The sequence below is a fragment of the Piliocolobus tephrosceles genome, chromosome X, assembly GCF_002776525.5.
Source record: "Piliocolobus tephrosceles isolate RC106 chromosome X, ASM277652v3, whole genome shotgun sequence".
NCBI lineage: Eukaryota > Metazoa > Chordata > Mammalia > Primates > Cercopithecidae > Piliocolobus > Piliocolobus tephrosceles.
The window spans coordinates 70,558,771-70,581,137 of NC_045455.1; the positions used below are offsets into that span (position 1 = coordinate 70,558,771).

Sequence of the window (22,367 nt, forward strand, 5' to 3'; positions counted from 1 at the left end):
AGAGTGAGGGGCAAAAAGATAACAATTGAATCTACTAGATATTTATTTCTAAAGCTCAGCCTCCCGGTAGCCACTTCCTAACTTCTGGTAGAAGTGTTTGCTATTCATCTTCAGAGCATGTCAAGAACATAAAATTATTCACAAAGTGTTTTTTGCCAAGAACATGAAGAGACTGTCAATGGTTTTTTGTTTGTTTGTTTGCTTGTTTTTTAACTTGGAAGAGTTTCTAAATCCATGACAAGACTTCCGTAGAGGCTGAAGACAGGCACCCCAGGCCCTCCTCTGAGGCCCCAGCCACCACTTCCTCACCCCTGCAATCTGGAGGCCAAAACAAGAGCCGGCCCCAGCACCCTTCACCCAAATACATAATGTGGCACAGGAGCAGGTTCCCCATTCTCTACTGTGAGAATCCCGAACGCACTCTTCTCCGCCAGGCTCAGTCCCCTCAAGGCTCCCCTGGCCCAGTAGAAGTTATTATTATTATTATTAATATTACTATTATTATTTTGGAGACAGACTCTCATTCTGTCACCCATGCTGGAGTGCAATGGCATGATCTCAGCTCACTGCAACCTCCGCCTCTGGGTTCAAGCGATTCTCCTGCCTCACCCTCCCGAGTAGCTGGAATTACAGGCACCCGTCACCACGTCTGGCTAATTTTTGTATTTTTAGTAGAGACGGCATTTCAACATGTTGACCAGGCTGGTCTCGAACTCCTGACCTCAAGTGATTTACTCACCTTGGCCTCCCAAACTGCTAGGATTACAGGCCTGAGTCACTGCACCCAGCCCCAGAAGCAATTAAATCAAACCTAAGAACGCCGTTGAATTGAGGAATAAAAACAGCATGAAAACCCAGATGTGGTCTTGTCTCAGCTGCTAACTAGCAGCATAACCCAAGGAAAGTCATTTCACCATCCAGCCTCAGTTTCCCCCCATGCAATATGGAATAATGAATACCACCCACGCTACCATCCTCCCACGACTGCCAAAAGGATATCAATAACATGCACACACACTGAAAGCATATACACCCAAGCTTGCTGGATATTGAAGTTATTTTATTAATGTCACAGTATTTCTAGGAATTTAGTCTTTCTGTGCCTTATAACACTGAATCTCTTTTCTAAAGATATAGAATAATCATAATGGCAAAATCAGTGCCAGGCACTGATCTAAACACTTGATATATGTATTCATTTGTTCTTCACAATAATTCTACAATTATTATCCCCATTTTATGACGAGGAAACCAAGACTCAGGGAAGCGAAGTAGTAGCCATGTCCTGGCACAGCAGGGACAAGGACCCAGCCACAGTTTGTGCTTTAGCCTCTATGTTAACGATAGGCTGACAGCTTCCAATTATTTACTTGACTGAAGAAGACTATGTCACACAGCCCCCATGGAAATTCCGGACAGAAAGTGACAGGTTTTCTAGTAGTCACTCACTCTTCGCCAGCCCTGAGCCCTGCTCCCGTACTATACATTAACCCGCGAATCAACACAACCACTCACGGGATAAAGAGCATTTTCACTTCTAACAAATTACAAATCTGATGTTCAGAAAAGTCCACTAACTTGCCTCCAATTCCAAAATTAGTAAGTTGGGGAGATAATATAGAAGAAATATAGAAATTAAATAGAGAAGTGTCTAAATTCCTGCACACCTCCCTCAGGTGGGTGGCTCCCGGGCCCACTCCTCCCTGGCCCAGTGGCCTTCCTAAGGTCCAAGTGGATCCCTGGCTTACGCCAATCCTTGTTTCCCAGCCGCTGCCCTCCCTGACCAAGGAGTCTGAGAGAGGTGCGGGGAACCTCCGACCCCTGGCCAGAATGGCCAGAGGGGAGAGAATTATTTTCAAGAGGCAGAGGCCTTACTCACAGCCTGATGCCAAGCTCTCCAGATTCAGGATTTCACATTGGAACTTCCAAAGAAACAATAAGAAACCACCATGAATAGGAAGGCCCATGTCTGCTAGGGTTAAAGAGGCCTTCATGGGTTGGCGGGAGAACCAAATCACAGGTTACTACTTTGTTTTTATAGGAAAATGCATGCCAAGTTGTGAAACAAAGCCTTGCTAGGAGAGGCTGACGGCCCCCCATTTGTGAGTCAGGGGCTGCTCAGCACACTCGTTTAGTATGTGGAATCCAATTGACAAGAGGCCCGTGCATGTCCCCCAAACCACAGTCAAATCCTACACTAACACGTCTCATTTGTAACTAGCTTTAACTTGATCTTATTCTCCCCAGCTTTGGACCATCTGTTATTAAAAGTTTCACAGCATTTGTTCTTTGGGAGGCCCACAACCTGGCTGGTTTGGGGGGGTTTGACCTGAGAACCCTATGGATGAGGGAAGGCCTTCCCTTCATCCCAGTGTCACCTCCTGGCTCCACAAAAAACAACCCCTTGATGTGAGGCTGGGAGACTCTGCCCTGGCTCTGTGTACCCTTGGCCAAATGATTATACTCTCTGGGCCTTGGTGTCAAGGGAGAGAGATAAATGGATGGTTTCTACATTTCTAATCTCCCTCTTCAGGTTGCAATAGAAAGGCATTGCTTGGAGTTATTGAGCCCCTACTCTGGTTAAAACATACCACGTAGCAAGCATTAAATGAGGTGAAACATCTATTACATACATTTCATACACACATTTTCATATAAAGCACTTGGAGCAATACCTGACATAGAGTAACTGTTTGCTAATGTTAACTGTTGTTGTTATAACCAATGTCCTCATAAAACTCTACTAGGTACATGTTATTATTATCCCCATTTGACAGGTGAGGAAACCGATGCATAGGGTTTAAGTCATCTGGCCAAAGTGACACAGTTTATAAGTGACAAGGCTAAGATTTGAACCCAGGTCTTTGAAGCTCAGGAAACCCCATTTTTAATCACTCAGCTGTACTTAAAAAAAAGAAAAAGGAAGAAAGTCCATTTAGCTAAGGGCTGAAAGGCTTTAGTGAAATAATCCTTGTTAACCAGAGTACTATAAGGGTAAGGGACTTTCAGATACATAATTTATTGAATCCTCATCCAATTCAAACTAGGTGGAACTATGCCTTTATATTTTTGGCTATGCTTCTTACACGATAAGTGCTCAAAAGATGTTAATTTTTCATTTGCTAATTTCAAGTGATATTTGACATTATAAAACACCTGCCCATCTCCCTCAGAATTCACTATAACTCATTGGATTTTAGATGTAACATTGCTTATCAAACATTTGCAAATGTTGGTGAGAAGTGACCCCACCTTAGCTAAGAAAAAGTGTGACTCTAGGGACCCACCAACCACCAAAAAGATTCTAAATCTATGAGAGATGGAGGAGGGGTCCAGACGAGCCGGAGTCATCCATTTGTAAGTGTACATGTGGCTCTTTCCCAGTTTTACAGCACATTCGAGGGCTCAGGAGCATTACCGGGCCTCTCACCCTGGGTGCAGGCATAGCTAGCAAGTGCAGGGCTACATTCCAAGGACAGGCCAGATTTCAACAAACAGACCTGTCCTGAGCCTCCTGCAAGAGCAGCATTGAGGGCAGCCTCACACAAGTCCAAGATCAGTTTACACAGGCTGGGGGAGGAACTGCAGCTACCACCTACAGCAGGGGTGAGTCGGTGGGTGTTACGGGCTGAATTATGACCCCCAAAAGTAATGGAAGCACTAAACCCTAGCACCTCAGAATGTGACTGTATTTAGAGACAAAGTCTTTAAAGAAGTAATAAAGATTACACGAGGTCCTATGGGAGGGTCCCAATCCAATCTGGCTGATGTCCCTATAAGAGGAAATTTGGGCTCACGAAGGGACAACAAGGATTTGTGCATAAAAAGGAATGGCCTGTGAAGACCCAGGAAGACAACCTCCACCTGTAAGCCAAGAGAGAGGCCTCAGGAGAATCAAACCTGCCAGCACCTTGATCTTGGACTTCCAGCCTCCAGAACTATGGGAAAATTAATTTCTGTGTCTAAGCCACCCAGTCCGAGGAATTTTGTCACGGCGCCCCTAGCAGGCTAATACAGTGGATGATGCTGAGAAGTAAAAAGATGCTGTGTGAGAAAAATCAGGTCTCACAGGAAAATCTGAGCAGATCAGTCAACTACGTACAAGTAGCGGGGATAGCTTCAGGGCAGATCCAAGACGATGGATGGAAAATGCAGAGACCAAGTGTAGGAAAGAGGAAAGGGAACAGTCCATCAATGTTTTTCTAGCATTTTCTGTACTGGGCATGGAAGGCATACAAAAATCAGGAAAAGTCCGGTCTAGCTAAATCTCACAGGCCAGTGAAGGAGCAAAAAGGTTAAACATAGGGAAAGCATCAGAGAAAGGCAATAAAACAAAAAATGCCATAAGGAAATAATGCAAAGATGGCTTCAGGTCCTGTATGATTCAGTGCTGAGATCTGCAAGAATGGGCTGATAGGGAGCCTGTTTGTTTGGAGCAGGCTTGGGGCCCAGATGAAATGAGAGTGGGGTCAGTAGAATTCTACAGAATGGGGAGGAGAAGGGACACGAGGTAAATAACTCGGAAAAGCAAAATGAAGGCAATCTAGAGGAAGAGCAAGCCAGGCAGTGTGTTGATGGTGCTGTCTTTGAATTGCCACTGTTGCCTGCAGAGATAAAGTGAGTTAAATCAGAGCTAAGCTGACTGAACCAGATCAGAAATATTGATGCTACTCCTCATGCTGTATGGCATAAACATCAAAAATAGGGAAGAATAACAGAGGAACACATCGTGTGCCAAAGCTATACATACCACACTGCAGGGGTCAGCTGTCAAAAGCAAGTCCACATGGGAAGCCAGAAAATTAGAAACACTAAGATGCGGGCCACTTTCTGCCCATTTGGCGAGAAGAGTAGAGAGGAAATTCAAGACTCTGAGCTGGAGGGCTCCTGCCCGGTTTCATCCCACACCCGTGTTAGGTTCCCACCCCCAGCAGAGGGACTGAGGGAAAAAAGCAAACAGCAGAAGGAAGAAAAGTAAACATCTAGGAAGATCCCAAAATCAAATAACCTGCCCCTGATGACTGCAAAATGTTCCGTAAGAATTTCAGGTGCAGTCAGTTGAGCTGCCTTGGTACCAGCATCATACTAACACAGAAGCAATAATTGCTTCCCAAGGAAAATAGGAAGTATTTCCGTTATGCAAATCAAACATATTGTTCTTTTTTTCCCGCAGCTATATCCTCCTTTATGGCCACTGAAGGAGGATACGGTCAGGAAAAACAATGAACAGAAACCTGACTATAAAAGCATTTCCCTTCTATTGCACAGCTGGAATAAGCAAGAGAAGCCACATTCGCACAGTTCGTCAACTTTCTATTCATGTAAACAATCTCACTTTATTTTTGAATTACTTTATGGGAGGAGATGGTTTCCAAATGTACTATTTCTTGCTGCAGAATATGGAAGCAGTATCACTAAACCTTAAATTAGGACGAAGGATAACACAGGCATATTTCATGTTTGAGTCTATGTTAGAACGCCTGGTTTTCCTAAATTAAGTCTTACTTGGAATCCTGAACTTTCTTTACTTTTTTTCTTTTCTTACTATCTGAAAAATCATGGCAAAATTCTGATGCAAAAAAAACTTTCATGCAACAAAAGACTAATAGCAATAACAAAAGCTAGGCTTCCTACGAGTTGGGCATTAAAAAAGATTATTCACTATGGAAAAATAGTTGGGTTTTCTGCCTTACATCCTTAATGTGTTTATAATAGATTATAATCTTATAAGTTGAAATAATCACTGCAATTAACACCAAATTATCTTAATTCTAACAACTCACACAATCACTGAAATGGTTCATAAACTGGTGGAACTGCCATATCTAAGCTCAGGCCAATATCCAAGACAGAAGTTTTCCAAAAAGCCCAAGAAATTCTGAAAAGTAGCCTCACAAACAGGTTTTTCTCAGACTTAGACAAAAATTCTAGTTACCCATGGCCCGACTGACAAACCTATAACCACCTTATATGGAGTAAATAATAGCATTTCTGCTATTTACATTACCAAGGCTTTGAAAAAGCACATGCAATACCATACCGAAGGGAAATTACGGGCAGACGTTAAGAGTAAGTAAATGCTGTCCAGCTGAAATATAAAAAGTCCTTAGATAGATATATATATAGAGAGAGAGAGAGAGAGATGGGGCAACAGAAATGTATACACAAAAGAGGGAAATAGCTTATGTTTAAACAAGCAATGATCAAGTTCAATAATATAATAGAAAAAGCCTATGTACATATACTAGATGGACAGCATGGGCAAAAGGAATTTGACTTCTGAATTGATCGACGTCAGCATGAATTTCAAAAGGCGTCTACCCTTTAAATGTTTATTCCAAAGAATTATTATGCCATGCCATAGGAAATTTCAGTTCATTACAGTAACACAAACACACACAAGTCTTAGTCAATAATTTAAATAAAAATTTTTAAATGACAGGGTGTGCTAATTTGTGGCCAAATATCAAACACCCACCAAAAATCAAATCAGATGTTTCAGTGACTGACAAACTCTCCAGGAGAGTCATTTCAGTGGCGAAGGTCAAACCTTGGGCTGTTCCTTTATAAACTGGCATAGACCAAAAATTCCCAGAGGTTCCCCGGCCTATAATTGTATGCTATTGTTCTAGAAGCATGATTAGTGTGTCCTTGCCTTTTCAAGAAAGCAGCCTGTAATGCAAGCAATGAGAATAGCATGTAGGTTTGCAGAGACTGTTTTTGGCATATACCACAGACATGTGGGAGAGCCCACCTACGTGATTCAGAACCACTACAGGTATTGTCTGAGATGTTCTAAAAGCTTTTATTTGATGTTGGAATGTATCTATACCTTAACCGGGAAGAAAAAATGATAGTAATAGGACAGAAAAGGTTATGAATCATAGTTTATGAATGGAAGAATATTTAGAATACATATAATAAAAGCATTTATCTGACAGTAACTACCACAAAAAGAGACAGGTATGTTAAAAACTACCAAATTGAATTCAATAGAACGATAATTAAAAACTAGATATAACTATAAAATGTATATAACTATACATTTTAAGGAAACACATGTGATTTCAAAAATTGTATTACATTTATAATGAAACATATTGATGGCCAAAATTATGAAAGAAAGTTAAGTTGTTGAAAATGATTAGATTTCATTATCAGGTCTTCTGTAAATTCCAATGACTAAAGAGTGCTAACATCCCAAGGACTCCATGGCTATAGGATGGGAATAGGGTGTGGAAGTCAGCCTTCAAGAGATAAACCCACCCACAAATCTCAGAGAAGATCCTTTGAATCTGTACAGACAATTGAGAGAGCCAGCTCACACAGAGCCAGGGTGTTATTCCCACAGGCTGACAAATCCTAGGCTTCAGCCATTTCCAGAGTCCTCAATTAAAGGGTCATAAGAGCCCTGTAGTCTTAACTCCATTATAAGGTAGGAGTTGGGTAGAAGAATATGACCAGAAAGACAGGCTTAAATGCCCTCTGCGTTTCTTTTATTCACAGAATCTTAGACTGCCAGGTTCATTTGATTGATTGTTTGAGACAGAGTCTCGTTCTGTCGCCCAGGCTGGACTGCAGTGGCACGGCTTCAGCTCATGGCAACCTCCCAGGTTCAAGCAATTCTCATGCCTCAGACTCCCAAGTAACTGGGATTATAGGCACCTAGCTTTTTTTTCTTTTTTTGTAGACCCAGGGTTTCACCGTGTTGGCCAGGCTAGTCTTGAACTCTCGGCCTCAAGTGATCCACCCACCTCAGCCTCCCAAAATGCTGGGATTACAGGCGTGAGTCACCACACCCAGCCAACTGTCAGGTTCTTACTCCACATCTTGGAACCATCCTTCCAATCACAGAATATTCATAGGCACTTCTATCTAAATCCTATCCATCCTAGGAAACCTGATCCAAATCCCACCTCTGCTATCAAAGTCTTTCCTAAGCATCCTCATGAAAATGACCTTTTCCTCTGAATTCTACACACGACATCCATCAGTGCTACTTGGCACCTCACCTTGACCTGCCTTGGGCCTCAGCGGCTTCCTGGAACTGTTACTTAGCATCTTATGGATTCCTGTATTGTCTTCTACTTTGCATCTCCTACAGAACTCTGCCCTCACACATAAATGGGTATTTTTAATGGTGCACTTCAATATTCTTCCCTGAGTAAGCTCTTTGTTTCCCATGTAGTCTTTGTTTTTTGTTTGTTTGTTTTTTAAGGCAGGGTCTCACTCTGTCGCTTAGGCTGGAGTGCAGTGGTGCGATCATGGCTTTTGCTGTAGCCTCAACCTATGGACTTCCCACCTCAGCCGTCCATATAGCTGGAACTACAGGCATGCGCCACCATACCCAGCTAATTTTTTAATTTATTTACTTATTTATTTATTCATTTTTTGAGACAGAGTCTCCCTCTGTTGTCCAGGATGGCATGCAGTGGTGCGACCTCAGCTCACTGCAACCTCCGCCTCCCGGGTTCAAGCGATTCTCCCCCCTTCAGCCTCCCAAGTAGCTGAGATTACAGGCATGCACGACCATGCCTGGCTAATTTTTGTATTTTCAGTAGAGACGAGGTTTTACCATGTTGGTCAGGCTGGTCTCAAACTCCTGACCTCAGGTGATCCACCCACGTCGGCCTCCCAAAGTGCGGGAATTACAGATGTGAGCCAGCACGCCTGACCTAATTTTTTATTTTTTGTAGAGACAGGGTCTCACTATGTTGCCCAGACTGGTCTCAAACTCCTGGGGTCAAGCAGTCCTTCCACCTAAGCCTCCCAAAGTGCTAGGATTACAGGAGTGAGCCACAGCGCCTGGCCCAAAGTCTTTCTTGCTTAGAGCCAACTCAAAATGATACTAGCAGTGAAACATTCACCCCTCTCCTTAACAAGACTAACTTTCAACAATTGTCCTGCATGTCAAGTCTAAGGGCTTCTTTTTCATTTTCTAGAACCTCCTGCAATCATCCTGAGGCAGACACTTTCTTTTCTTACTCCTCTTTTCAATTCACTTTCAATTGTACAAAATACCCTTTTGAATTTCTTCATCCAAAATGACACTACTTAATAAATCAGCACCAAAAAGTTTACTTTACTCATGTGCAAATTTGTGTACTTCTTTTTCTTTGGCCCACTGTATGCTTCAGATTATATGCATTACTAGTCATCATTTATGCTCTTGCTACAAGCCACCTCAAGTTGATACAAAGCAATCTCTGTATTTATAAAACAAAGATATTATATCTATCCTATAACTCATCCTACTTATCCTGCAAAATCAATTTATTCGTGTATCTCCCCATTCTCCAACTAGAATGAACTCCACGAGAAGGGATACTGGGGATTCTCTTTTGCACACTGCTGTGTCCCCAGTGCCTAGATCAGCGGCCAGCACTTAGTAGGGCTCCACACATTCTGGTGGAATCAATGCTGGTTGAATGAATTTCCAGGAAGCCTCCCACATTCCACCTCTCAACCCCTTCCCTCTGCTTGATGAGAATATGGTCAAGAACATGAATTCACGTGAGGCCATCAGGGTTCCAGTCACTGGTTGACCATCTCAGTAGAGGTATAATCTTCAGCATACTACCTGACTGGTCTCCGTCTCAATCTTCCCATGTGTAAATGAGGGTACGACTGGGCTCCTAGTGGGGACTAAGATCACGCAGGTAACGCATAGAGAGGCGCACCCAGTGCTGATAGTGGCTCTTCTGTTTTGTCCCTTTCCATCAGTGACACCTGTGTCACTGCATTTCGTGCATCAGTCTCTCCCCGTTTTATCTATTAAAAGACTAGACGCTGACAACAAAACTTATTTTGATTCAAATAGAAGTAAATTAATAGGCTCAAAATGAGAGCTTGGATTTTTTTCCTATCAATAAAGTATATGCACTTGAGTGACAGCTTAGACATCTATTCTACGTTTTTGTTTATGTACGTAGCCTATCCACTCTGTTCAGATAGGCTACATTGCCCAGGAGTGCAGTTCTGCACAGGTGGCTGCCAGAAGCCTGACTTTTTACAAGGTGTAAACCAAATGGCCTGTATTATACAACAAAACAGTGAGAAAAAGCTTGCTCCACCACTCCCTGACTTAGAAAATGTATGAAAAAAAATGCAGTTTGCCTCTTAGGCCTTTAAGGATCTTCATATGCCATTCCAATTTTTTTTTTTTTTTTTTTTTTTTGAGACAGTCTCGCTCTGTCGCCCAGGCTGGAGTGCAGTGGCCAGATCTCAGCTCACTGCAAGCTCTGCCTTCCGGGTTCACGCCATTCTCCTGCCTCAGCCTCCCAAGTAGCTGGGATTACAGGCGCCCGCCACCTCGCCCGGCTAATTTTTTTTTTTGTATTTTTAGTAGAGACAGGGTTTCACCGTGTTAGCCAGGATGGTCTCGATCTCCTGACCTCATGATCCGCTCGTCTAGGCCTCCCAAAGTGCTGGGATTACAGGCTTGAGCCACAGCGCCCAGCCATGCCATTCTAAGAGACATTCTTAAAGTAAATATAAGTCAAGAAGAAACCACTATCTTTATTTTAAATGTTACTACTCAAACTTTCAACTCTACTAGAACTCTTACATGTAGGCTGTGTCAACACTGTGAACACTGGAGGTAACTTTAACTCTTTATTTTGCTTTATGGTCTTTCAAATAAGAAACTGTGCTCAATTAAATATATCTTTAGAACAAAGAATACCTGTGGTTTACACCTAGCTTTTGACCTGAGGCAAGGACGTTTTGCAGAAGCAAATATTTAATACATTTGAGTATTCTAATTTCATGTAAAATAACTAGCTACAATGAATACTTTTCTGATGGGGTTAAGTTTCTACAAACATAGGTTATATCCCTCCACTCCTCTTCCCCCAAATAATATTGTATTTCTGGATGAGAAATTAACATAAAGCCTCTGAATTTTAACCAGCTAGATTTTCCTGAGCACAAAACATGTGCAAGTGAGCTCATAAATAAAAACCTGCAAAACTCACAACTTAAGCTTGTCATAAACAAGCAAAGAGGAGAACAAGAACACTTTTCAGCATCCACTTCACATGGCAAGGTCTTAGCTAAAAGATGTGGTCCCTGCTTTTAAAAGCACTGGTCTTCTCAAAGAAATGCCAACACAGAAGACACATCAAGTTCACCTACCTTTGTAAATAATCCTTAGCATAACTGAAGTAGAACAACAATGACACCCCCTTACTAAACTACACAAACCTATTATTATTGGTCATGCCAGCTCTATTTTCTGCAGATAAATCTAACCACTGCATAGCTAGCTCACGGTACACTCTATAGCAGAAGGGAAGTAAAATTTAATGTATTTTTTTAAGTTAATGATTCAGGCAATTCTTGGAATAACTTCCACTTGAGAAGATGTAACTAAGATGTCTTATTGAAAGAGACTCCCCAGCTGTTGACAGCTTAACTTTGGAAATTCCCTCTTTTTTGCCGATTCCTGACTATCCCTAAATCCAAATTACAAAGTTTAATGACCCTGGAGAGCCATCTTTGCCTCCAGTGAACTCAGAATTCTATCTTAATATTCATTAAAGCTCTAGATAGATGTTTACTGAATTAAAGGGGGGAAAAGAACTGGAAACCTAGCCTCCAAAAACCCACCGCCTGCTCCCTTGCCCACTACAAGATTAAACTGGGTGCTCCAGTGCTGAGAGTCAACCCATCCAAGACCCAGGAGGAATGACCCTGGGCCATGAGGCGATGACAGCCAAGAGGTCTGGGCAGCGGCTCCAAAACGGAGCACCCACTACCCTGGGAAATGTTGGGCGCTTGCTATGACACAAACCCTCCCCCAGGAAGCGGAACCGGATGGTCGGAAATCAAGTCAGTTCTGTATAGACCCTAAGGCCCCAATCCCATTCCACCACCCTCCTTCCTGTTTATAGATCCCGCTCCTGGAACTCCAACTACCAAAGAGAAAGCAGACGTTTTAGAAGTATGTAACACATGACGTAACTTGAAAAAGTTATGCTGCTTATTGGCGCGAGTTACAACTTGCCGGGCTCACACAGGAAAACAGACTCACGTTAATTACTTTGCTTTTAATATGCCATGCCTTCCTTTCCCGGGGCCCCCACAGAAGTTGGGTAACTGAGAACCAGGTACCCTCGGTGGTAGGACCCAAACTGTGTGGGCGGTGAGCGAAGGGCGAGGAAGGAAGAGAGCCCAGCGCTTCCGAAGCGGCAGCCGATTCGGATTCACTACAACAAGCCCGGCGGCTCTTTTCCCGCACAGGCGCAGGAAGAGGAAGCCTGGGCACCTCTCAGGAGGCACCGAGTTGCCCAAGAGCTGGGCGATGTCGCCGAGGGGGCTCGCGACACTGCGCCGATGCCCCTGGCTCGGCCGAGGGCGTGCCACCTTTGTCTGGGTTTCCCCACCAGGATGGGCGATGCCTCAAAGACGGCTTGAACTGCTTGGAGGCGCCGACGCCGCTGTCCGCGCTCGAGTTCCCAGCCCTGCGCGGGGCCCAGGAAGCCGACGCGGCCGCCTGAAACCTCCCACTTAGACTGCGCGCACGCGGCGCGCCTGCAAGTCTCAGCCCCGCGGCTGCTTCCCCGGCGCCGCAGCCACAGGGTGGAGAGCCGGAGACCCCTGGCTCGTAGGCGCAGAGGCCTGGCGCACCCCTGCCCTCCTGGCACTGCACCGCCGGACGAGGCAGGGTCCCCATACCCTCTCCAGGGCCCGCTTCTTCCGCGCCCACGCGAGTCCCTTCTTCGGGAGACAACGGGCCGATGGAACCCCCCTCCCCCAGCAAGACGAGATCTCCGACTGTCCACCGCGTTAGGGAACGCACGACAGACACCCAGACAGCACCCACACCCCTGCCCGCCCCCTCGGCCCTCACTCACCTGCCTGCACAGTGTCCGAGAGGTCGTGCCCGGGGGCTGCGGTACGGGGAAATTCCTTCAATTTCCTGGAGCTCAGGTTCAATCCCCCGGAGTTGGCCGCCTCCTCAAGCGCGCGCTCCAGACCCCGGTTCAAGGGCAGGTTAAAGCCCCCGCTGCCGCCGCCGCCGCCACCCGCCCCGCCAGGGGCGCCGGTTCCTCCGTGGTGCTGGTGGTGGTGGTGGTGGTGGTGGTGGTGATGGTGGTGGGGATGATGAAGTGGGTGCAGAGTAGCTACCGAAAGGGCCGGGACGAAAGGTTGGGGTTCGCTTCCCGGCGTCGCCATCTTCTCCCGGGCCCCCCCACCCCGCCCCGCCGCTCCTGCGGGGGGGTCACAGCGTTCCCCGCGAGGGGAAAACGGCAGCTCGGGTTCAGTGCCGCAGTGCTCCACCGAAAGGCGCTGGAAGGAGGGGAGGAGGGTGTGGGCAGGCGCGTAGAATGAGGGGCGGGCGGGGAGGCGGCCGTGGCAGCTCGGTCTTGAAGGTTTCCTGTCCCCGGGAAGCTAAGGAGTGCGGCGGCGGCGGCGGCGGCGGCGGCGGCAGCGCGCATGTGTCTCCTCCCGCCCCTGCGCCCTCCTCCCGGCTGCTCTGCCCTCCTCCGCCGTCTGCTCTCTCCTCCTCCTTCCCCCACGCAGTCTGTCCCGCCCGAGCCTTCCTCCGCGCCTATTCCGCCGGCCTCCGCCGCCCTGCCGCGATCCGCCCCGCAATCGGGGTACAGGGCGGGGCTGGACGTCTGCTCCGGGGCAACTCAGGCGCCGAACCTCTCTCTGGGCGTCCTTTGGCCGTTCAGGAGGCTTTAGGGGACTGGAGGTTGCCGGGGTAGGGGAGTGATCTGAGAACAGGGATAAAACGGCGGGAGGCAATGAATGGGATTTGAAGTACAGCGAGGTTTGGGGAAGGAGAGGGTTCTCTCAATTCTGCGAGTTATTCTGGCTGTTTAACCCAGAGATTCCCCAAGAGGTAGTTTCACTATGGGGTCATCCCTGCAGATGCCCCCGGCATTTGGGCGCTTACGATGAACCAGGCCCTGGTTTAGAACCAGGCGCTAGTTTAGGGAGCCTAGTTATTAATCCAGGGACCGCAGGAGGGCAAAAATGGTTCTCCTCAGTCTACAGAGGAAGTTAAGAAATGTATCTAAGGTCACCCCTGCAGTTAGAGGGGCGCTAGATTCGAGCTAGTGGCCCTCAGAATCTAGGGTTGCCCTCCTTCACAGTGTACCCTTGGGCCAGACGCCAGCGCCAAGGGACGAATACGAATGGGACAGAGTGTTTCTAAGCGGCAGAAGAAAGCTACAGATATAGGAAAGAAAAACTCAAAATGAGGGCAGTGTTTATGGGGGACAGAAGACATTGTCATAGGAGAAAGATGAACTGGCTCCCCGAAATTGGGTGGTACCACGAGAGGCTAGAAAGCCAGTGACCCCAACCACCAAATCAGTCACAGCTCGAGTCTGAGCTGAAAGAACCATCGAAGTGTCCTTATGCCCTTCTTCTTCCCGCTTTGGGCCATGGAAACGAACATGTCCGCTTGCAAGTGAATTCACATTCTGCCATCAGCCACCCAGGGGCACCCAGGCCGATGCTAGCACACCAGGGGCGACAGAGAACATCTGACACCCTAAGGGAAGATCAGCTGGAAGATTAATAAAGTACCATTCCTTTCCTGAAGTTAAAGCTTCATGTCCAACTTTCCAGGGCCTTTATTTTGGCTCTATTCTTAAGGCTTGATTGTCTCCTATGAGCGACTTGCTTTGGGGAAAATGAGTCGGGGATGGGGGTCGGGGGGAGGCGGCGTGTCAAGCACGAAAGTAATGCAACCCTTGGAGTCGGGGAGCTAGTCTTTTCAGTGGTAATGCAGAATTGTGATGGCCTGGGCAACAGGCTGAAACTGGTGACTTCACGGACTCGCCACTTAAGTATGGCATGATCTGTGTCACTTGAATTGACTGCACAGATAGTCGCCCTTAATTCCTACGAGATTCTTGGCCCTGAGCAAAGCATTCTAATCTGCTCGGAGGAGACACGCGCCACCTGCTGGTATCCTCCGGCAAACCTCCCCTCTCACATGCCATTCGTCGCAGCCTTCCAGGCTTTTAAAAGCCAGGCTTCAACATTTCATAACAATAATGACAATAATAATAAATGAAAGTATACTTTCATCACAAAAAAGTAACCAAATTTCCACTTTCCTCGAGGGAGAGGAGCAGAGAAAAACAAACTCCAGTGAAAAACAGAAACACAGAAAAAAAATCCAATTAAAAGAATCTTCAGCTGAAATCAGGTGGTGGTCTGTGTGATCGGCAGCCAGGACATGATTTGGGACGTCTTCTGGCTGACTGCAAATTTACTTCAGACTAAGAGTCGCTGTGACGCATCATAGGAAGCATAAATTTTTTTTAAAAGACCACAAATTCTTCTTTAAAGAAAATAATGGATTGAATGTGAGCTCACGATTTGCTTTTTAACAAATGATCAGTGCCTCTGTTGGATTGACCTAGTGATTGTGGTTTGTTTACCCATCTACGGATTACTAAACTGTAAATTCCATGAAATAGGGACCTATTTTTTGCAGCTCTCTCCCCATACCTCAGAATTGAGAGGAGTACTTTGTATATAATGAGTGCACAATTAATATTAGTAATCAATTAAGTATTGCATAATAGACCATGTGTTTAACAGGTTTGCCACTTGTTGATATGTCCTTTTTTGTTTGTATAAATGTATGGGGTAATTGTTGATACATCTTTAAAGTTTCAAATGATTTCCCTGAATGAAGGAGTTTTTTCTTAAAATGACCCTTGAAAATGATCTTGATTATTTCTAAATATTCAAGAAACTTGACAAGCCATTTCCCCTTGCTGTCTTGCTTCTTCACTGTTTCTTCAAGAAGATGGACATCTCTCTTTTGTTTAATACCTTGTTTACTTTTTCTGAAAACAGTACCCTTTTTCTATTAAGGGCAGGAACCAGGCCCTTTTTTAAAAATCCACTGCCTAGAAGATTCAACAAATAATGTTGTCTGGGCTGAGATATTTGATGTGACTAATAACATCAACATGAATTTCTCTGAAGATAAATAATACGTGTTTCAGGATTTTTCTATGTGAATCAACTAGTTGATGAAAAAATGACCCTGATAAAAGGAGAAAAAAAATAGGACAATGTCCTGAGTTTTTCATAAACCTGAATGTATTTAATTTCAAGAATTGTATATAATTGTGAGGCTGTGCCTTTACCATTTTTTTCTCTGGTGGAAAAAAAATGGTAACAATAAATTGTAGTGTTTTTAAGTATCCTTTTTCAAAAAAATAACAAAAGGAGGTTACTAAAGTCAGTTACCAATTATTTTAATGTATATATCTCTGAAATCAAAAACTCTGGGAACTACTGTACTTGCTGAGACCCTTGGTTTTCTTAAAAGGGAGTTAGTCATACATAAGTCCAGTCACCTGCCTTCAAGTATTTTCTGAAGCTGTGCGCACACCAACTATAATTTAATGTGATGCTTACATATCTTTGGGGGAGTGTTGGTTTGTGTCTTCATTCCTGCCTCGGTTCTCATTCTAGAACTGACCGGAAGTCTGAAAAGACGATGTCTGCCTTTACTTTCTTATTCCACTTTTTTTTCTTTTTTTTTTAGATGGAGTCTCACTGTAACCTCCGCCTCCCATGTTCAAGGGATTCTCCCGCCTCAGCCTCCCGAGTAGTTGGGACTACAGGAGCCCGCCACCATGCCTAGTTAATTTTCTTTTTTTTTAAGTAGAGATGCGGGTTCAACACATTAGCCAGGCTGGTTTCAAACCCCTGACTTCAGGTGATCCACCCACCTCAGCCTCCCCAGAGCGCTGGGATTATAGGAATGAGCCGCTGCGCCTGGCCCCTTTACATTTTATTTATTTATTTATTTATTTATTTATTTATTTATTTATTTATTTATGGGACGGGGTCTTGCTCTGTCACCCTGGCTGGAGTGCAGTGGTGCAATCCCAGCTCACTGCAACCTCTGCCTCCCAGGTTCAAGCAATTCTCCTGTCTCAGCCTCCTAAGTAGTTGGGACTACAGGTGCACACCACCACGCCCAGCTAATTTTTGTATTTTAGTAGAGACGGGGTTTCACCATATTGGTCAGGCTGGTCTTAAATTCCTGACCTCAGGTGATCCACCAGCCTCGGCCTCCCAAAGTACTGGGATTACAGGCATAAGCCTCTGCACCCAGCCCCTTTACATTTTTAAATACTTCATAGCTGACTATTGTCCAGATCCAGTTTTTTTTTACACTCTGTGCCCCAAACTCCCCAACAAAAAACCTCAACCCCCTCATAGAGGCTCATGCTTCCTTCTCTTGGAGCAAAGAAGCGTAGCTTCTAGCCTCTGGCCACTTTATTTCCCTGTTTTCTCCCAGATTAAAGTGGAGTTCTGGCTCCTAGACCAGGGAGACTTTATTTAAGTACTCCTTTCTATAGCAGTTCCTGCGGAATAAAGAAACTATAGAATCTATGCCTCAAGATAGGATTCTCAGAGAAGCTGGCTTCTTGACCATTCTCTGAATGACAATGGGGAGCAGTCTGTGATGAATCAATAATCTATACTTTAGTCCTTGTTCTATCTTCATAAATATAATAGGATTTTGAAAAAACCTGAGGAAAATTTGGTTCGGACTACTGTGGATTAGAAGCTGATTGTAATGAAAAGAATATTTTGGTAACTCAAAAATGGAAAACCAAACATCATATGTTCTCACTTATAAGTGGGAGCCAAGCTATGAGGATGCAAAGGGATAAGAATGATACAACGGCCGGGCATGGTGGTTCACGCCCATAATCCCAGCACACTGGGAGGCTGAAGTGGGAGATCGCCTGAGTCCCAGCTTCTGGGGAGCCTGAGGCACGAGAATCACTTGAAATGGGAGACGGAGGTTGCACTGAGCTGAGATTGCGCCCCTGCACTCCAGCCTGGGCGATGGAGTGAGACTCTGTCTAAAAAAAAGAAAAACCAGAATGATACGTGGACTCTGGGGACTTGGGGGAAAGGGTGGGAAGGGGTGAGGGAGAAAGGACTGCACGTTGGGTCCAGTGTACACTGCTCAGGTGATGGGTGCACCAGAATCTCAGAGATCACTACTAAAGAACTTTTTCAGGTAACCGGCACCACCTGTTCCCCAAAAGCCTATTGAAATAAAAATAATAATAATAAAAGAATATTTTGGCTTAAGGAGGTTGAGATCTCCTTAAATAAGTTGTAAGGAAAAAAATCAGTGAGTAGTAGCAAACCCTCTGGTTCCTGCCAGAGGGTTGAAAGAAGCTTCCAGGTGAGTTCACTAGAAAATAAGGACCGAAAGGCATCAGCTAATAAGACTTTAACTTATAAAGAACTAGATTTTTAGGCCAGGTGCAGTGGCTCACACCTGTAATCCCAGCATTTTGGGAGGCCGAGGCAGGCGGATTCACAAGGTCAGGAGATCGAGACCATCCTGGCTAACACGGTGAAACCCCGTCTCTACTAAGATATAAAAAATTAGCCGGGCATGGTGGCGTGTGCCTGTAGTCCCAGCTACTCGGGAGGCTGAGGCAGGGGAATTGCTTGAACCCGGGAAGCAGAAGTCGCAGTGAGCCAAGATCATCCTACTGCACTCCAACCTGGCATTAGAGCAAGACTCCATCTCAAAAAAGAAAAAAAAAAATGAAATAGACTTTTAAATACCTGGCTTTTAAAAAATGCGAATGTAGACCGGGCGCGGTGGCTCACGCCTGTAATCTCAGCACTTTGGGAGGCCGAGGCGGGTGGATCACAAGGTCAGGAGATCGAGACCATCCTGGCTAAGACCGTGAAACCCCGTCTCTGCTAAAAATACAAAAAATTAGCCGGGTGCGTTGGCAGGCGCCTGTAGTCCCAGCTACTCTGGAGGCTGAGACAGGAGAATGGCGTGAACCCTGGAGGCGGAGCTTGCAGTGAGCCGAGATCACGCCACTGCACTCCAGCCTGGGTGATGAGCAAGACTCCATCTCAAAAAAAAAAAAAAAAAATGCGAACATAAATGTTAGATAACAGATAATACTAAAAAATAGCCTTACTGCGACTGGTTCGCCTAAATGTTTCACCAGTTCATTATATTATGTTATTGGTTTGTAACATAGGGATATTGTATTATTGGTTTGTAATATGATGAATACGTGAATTTAGAGGAACCAGTTATTTGTTTATTAATACAGTCGTGCCTCCCTGAACAATGGGGATGTATTCTGACAAATACATTTCAGGTGACTTCCTTGTTGTGTGAACATCATAGAGTATACTTACACAAACCCAAATGGTATATCCTATTATGCACCTGGGCTATGTATGGTATAGCCTATTGCAGCTAACCTGTACAGCATGTTACTATACTGAATACTGTAGGCAATTATAACACTGTGGTAAGTATGCATTTGCTTATCTAAACATATCTAAATATAGAAAAAGTACAGTAAAAATGTGGTATTATACCCTTATGGGATCATCATTCCATACAGTCTGTCACTGACCAAAATGTCATTATGCGTTGCATGACCGTAAATCATTTAACTTGCGTGAATAAACTGAAGCAGCATTATCCAGTGTGTGTGCCTCTGAACCTTAGTTCTTTAGGCTGCTAACAGGCACTATGCATAAAATATTTTTTTGCCGAATAAGTTTGGGAGACAAAGGGTTAATTTAAAAGTTTAGAAGTTGTTTTACTATCAGAATTCTCTGAATCCTTGATATGCTTATTCACATTGTGAACACGGAAGAAGGAAAGACGATTCACTGCAGTTTTCTCCTATGTACTTGACCAATAAATCTCATCTTGCAAGACTGTTATCCACGGCTGATGCTTGGAGAAACCCTGGACTGGGGTAATCTCTCTCGGATGTGTCATCTTTCGATCGCTGATTATATTGCAGTTCAACTGATGAAAATGTACCTCCAAATCAATATTTTAAGTACCTCTTCGGGCCTGTTGTTCATTAGATGGACTTTAAAAGAACAAAAAAGTCTTCCTATTTGTATTTAAGGTACTTCGCATCAAACTAAAACAGTAATTTTCATGTTCCCCAGAGGCCTTTTTTAACACTCTTGATATCATTACAGGGATATTTTCCGAACCTAAGGCTGTCATTAGGGGCTAGTCAGAGGCTCCCAGAGTGGTGGTTCTCTCCAGATTTAGCAGAAAATGCCCTCTGGCTACAATGGCATTAAGCTTCCCATACCCAGATGCTGTCACTATTCACATACACAGCGTTTAAACATTAGCTGTCTAAAGCCCCAAGTTATTTCTCAAATCCTGCCAGTGCGACATTTAAAGAGAGGTCCTACCTGGACATAGGAAATAAGGCTGGACAGTGAAGCAATAGTGCAGAAGCAAAGGAACATGGTCATCTCATTCTATCTGTTGGCAAATCAGGCCAACAGGTAGCACAACCCACCACAGTTCAGAACTAAAACCAGTTAGGACTTTCTTGGATTTCTGGCTGCTACAGAGAGAATAAAGCCAGAATTAGTGCGGTCGGGATAAAGGACTGACCAGAAAGGAAGTTCACCCCAGTGAGGGTGAACAGTGTTGGAATACCTCATAATACCCACAGGGGAGTGTTACCTGCAGGTCTGATCACAGCCGCTGGAGTCCCAGATAACTCTTCTAAGAGCAAGGATCGGCCGGGCGCGGTGGCTCACGCCTGTAATCTCAGCACTTTGGGAGGTCGAGGCGGGCGGATCACGAGGTCAGGAGATAGAGACCATCCTGGCTAACACGGTGAAACCCCGTCTCTACTACAAAATACAAAAAAATTAGCCGGGCATGGTGGCGGGCGCCTGTAGTCCCAGCTACTCTGGAGACTGAGGCAGTAGAATGGCGTGAACCTGGGAGGCGGAGCTTGCAGTGAGCTGAGATCGCGCCACCGCACTCCAGCCTGGGCCATAAAGCGAGACTCCGACAAAAAAAAAAAAAAAAAAAAACCGCAAGGTTCGTCTCAGATTATGCAAGTTGAAGCAAATCATAAATCAGTGCCTTGGGGATGTATGGCACAGCCCACAATGGGAGAATGCCCAGGAGGTAAACAAGACCCTAGCCCAACTGCCTAGGATTCAAGACAGGGCCCCAGGCATCATGGTGAGCCATAGTCCCATCAGAAAGCAATTGTCTAGCACAGAAAGTCTCTGCAAGGAGGGACAAGAAACTGCCATCAGTGATGGCTTATAGGAAAGAAAACTGGTAGAATGGGATGAGAGAAAGACTTCTCTTTCTCTGATACCTTTTTGTTCAGTTTTACCTTGTGCATCTATAATTAACCAATATAATAATAAAGCAGTTAATTAATTACATTTTTAAAATACTAACTCAGAAGACTGAGCTTGCAGCAATAGTCAGTGAAGTCATGGGTGAGTCCCAAGGAAGATGTAAATGAAATGATACTCTGCAGGATGAATTGGAATTGAAGAAACAAGCCAGAATAGTGCTAACAGGGATATGAGGTGTGCAAAGGGTGCTTGGACTAGGATTAGGCACAGGGCATGCAGAAGGATGGATTGACAAGAAGTTTTTGAAAGGAAAGACAACAGAGTCAGCATTCAACAAAGATTTGCTGAACTGCTTCTAACTCACAGGCAATGTTTGGTGCTGGAGTTGCAACAGAGAAAGTTCTGTCCTTGTCCTGCAATAATAGTAAATGCAAGACACAAAGACTTGGGGGACACAGAAAATCCTCTGTCTTTGAGAGAATAGTTCCAGGACAGTTTATCAACATCCAAACTGCAGAGGTAAGGAGAAGGCAAAAAAAGTAGAAAGAGTGGGTGTAAGTTACTTACTCGAAGTGTTTGGGGGCTAGAGGAAAGAAAAAGATTAATAGTTGACTAAAAAGCAAATAAAGCAGAGAAAACAGGTTTAGTTTTTAAGATGGGGAAAATTTGAGAAGATTTGAAAGGAGAAAAAGAAAGAAAAGGCCTGTGGAGAAGGTAAGATTGGGGAGTCCAGGAAGAGAAAGTGGGATAAGGATGGACTGGACACTCACAGGTAAGACATCCAGGGAAAGAAAGGAGATGAGAAGGATTCAGGTGCCCCCTCTGATCCCAGATTTAAAAGATGAGGAGACCTGAGTAAGAACACTAATATGCCGAAGCAACAATTCAGACACTTTAGAGACTGTATGCTGATGGGCCAAGAATCTGAATATATCCCATCTGCTAAGAGCAGAACAGGAGGTTGGCAGTGGGAAGGGAGATTTGTGAACAATTCACACCAGAAACTACAGATCAGGTGCCTGTTGTACTCAGAAATATTTAATCTTTAGTTTTCAGCCCTAATTAGTATATTAACCTGTCCCTGAATTATTGATGCTGTTTTTCCTCTTGAGTGTGCCTATTTGCTCATAATACTTCTATCGACTGCAAAACTAAATACTCCTCTAAAACATATAACTTGGTGCTTAAGATAGAAAAATTAACTGGCTCCTAATAAGAGACCA

The 22,367-nt window shown here is 44.7% G+C and overlaps 1 protein-coding gene across 2 annotated transcripts in view; it reads right to left on the reverse strand.

Annotated features, from left to right (window-relative positions):
* Positions 1-13,438, reverse strand: part of LRCH1 (leucine rich repeats and calponin homology domain containing 1) — a 208,425-nt gene extending 194,987 nt beyond the window's left edge. For both annotated transcript variants that reach the window (XM_023187294.1, XM_023187295.3), the window contains exon 1: positions 12,858-13,438. In XM_023187294.1, the coding sequence (XP_023043062.1) occupies positions 12,858-13,179 (322 nt within the window). In that variant the 5' untranslated portion in view covers positions 13,180-13,438. The remainder of the gene's footprint in view (positions 1-12,857) is intronic.
* Positions 13,439-22,367: the final 8,929 nt, after the last annotated feature.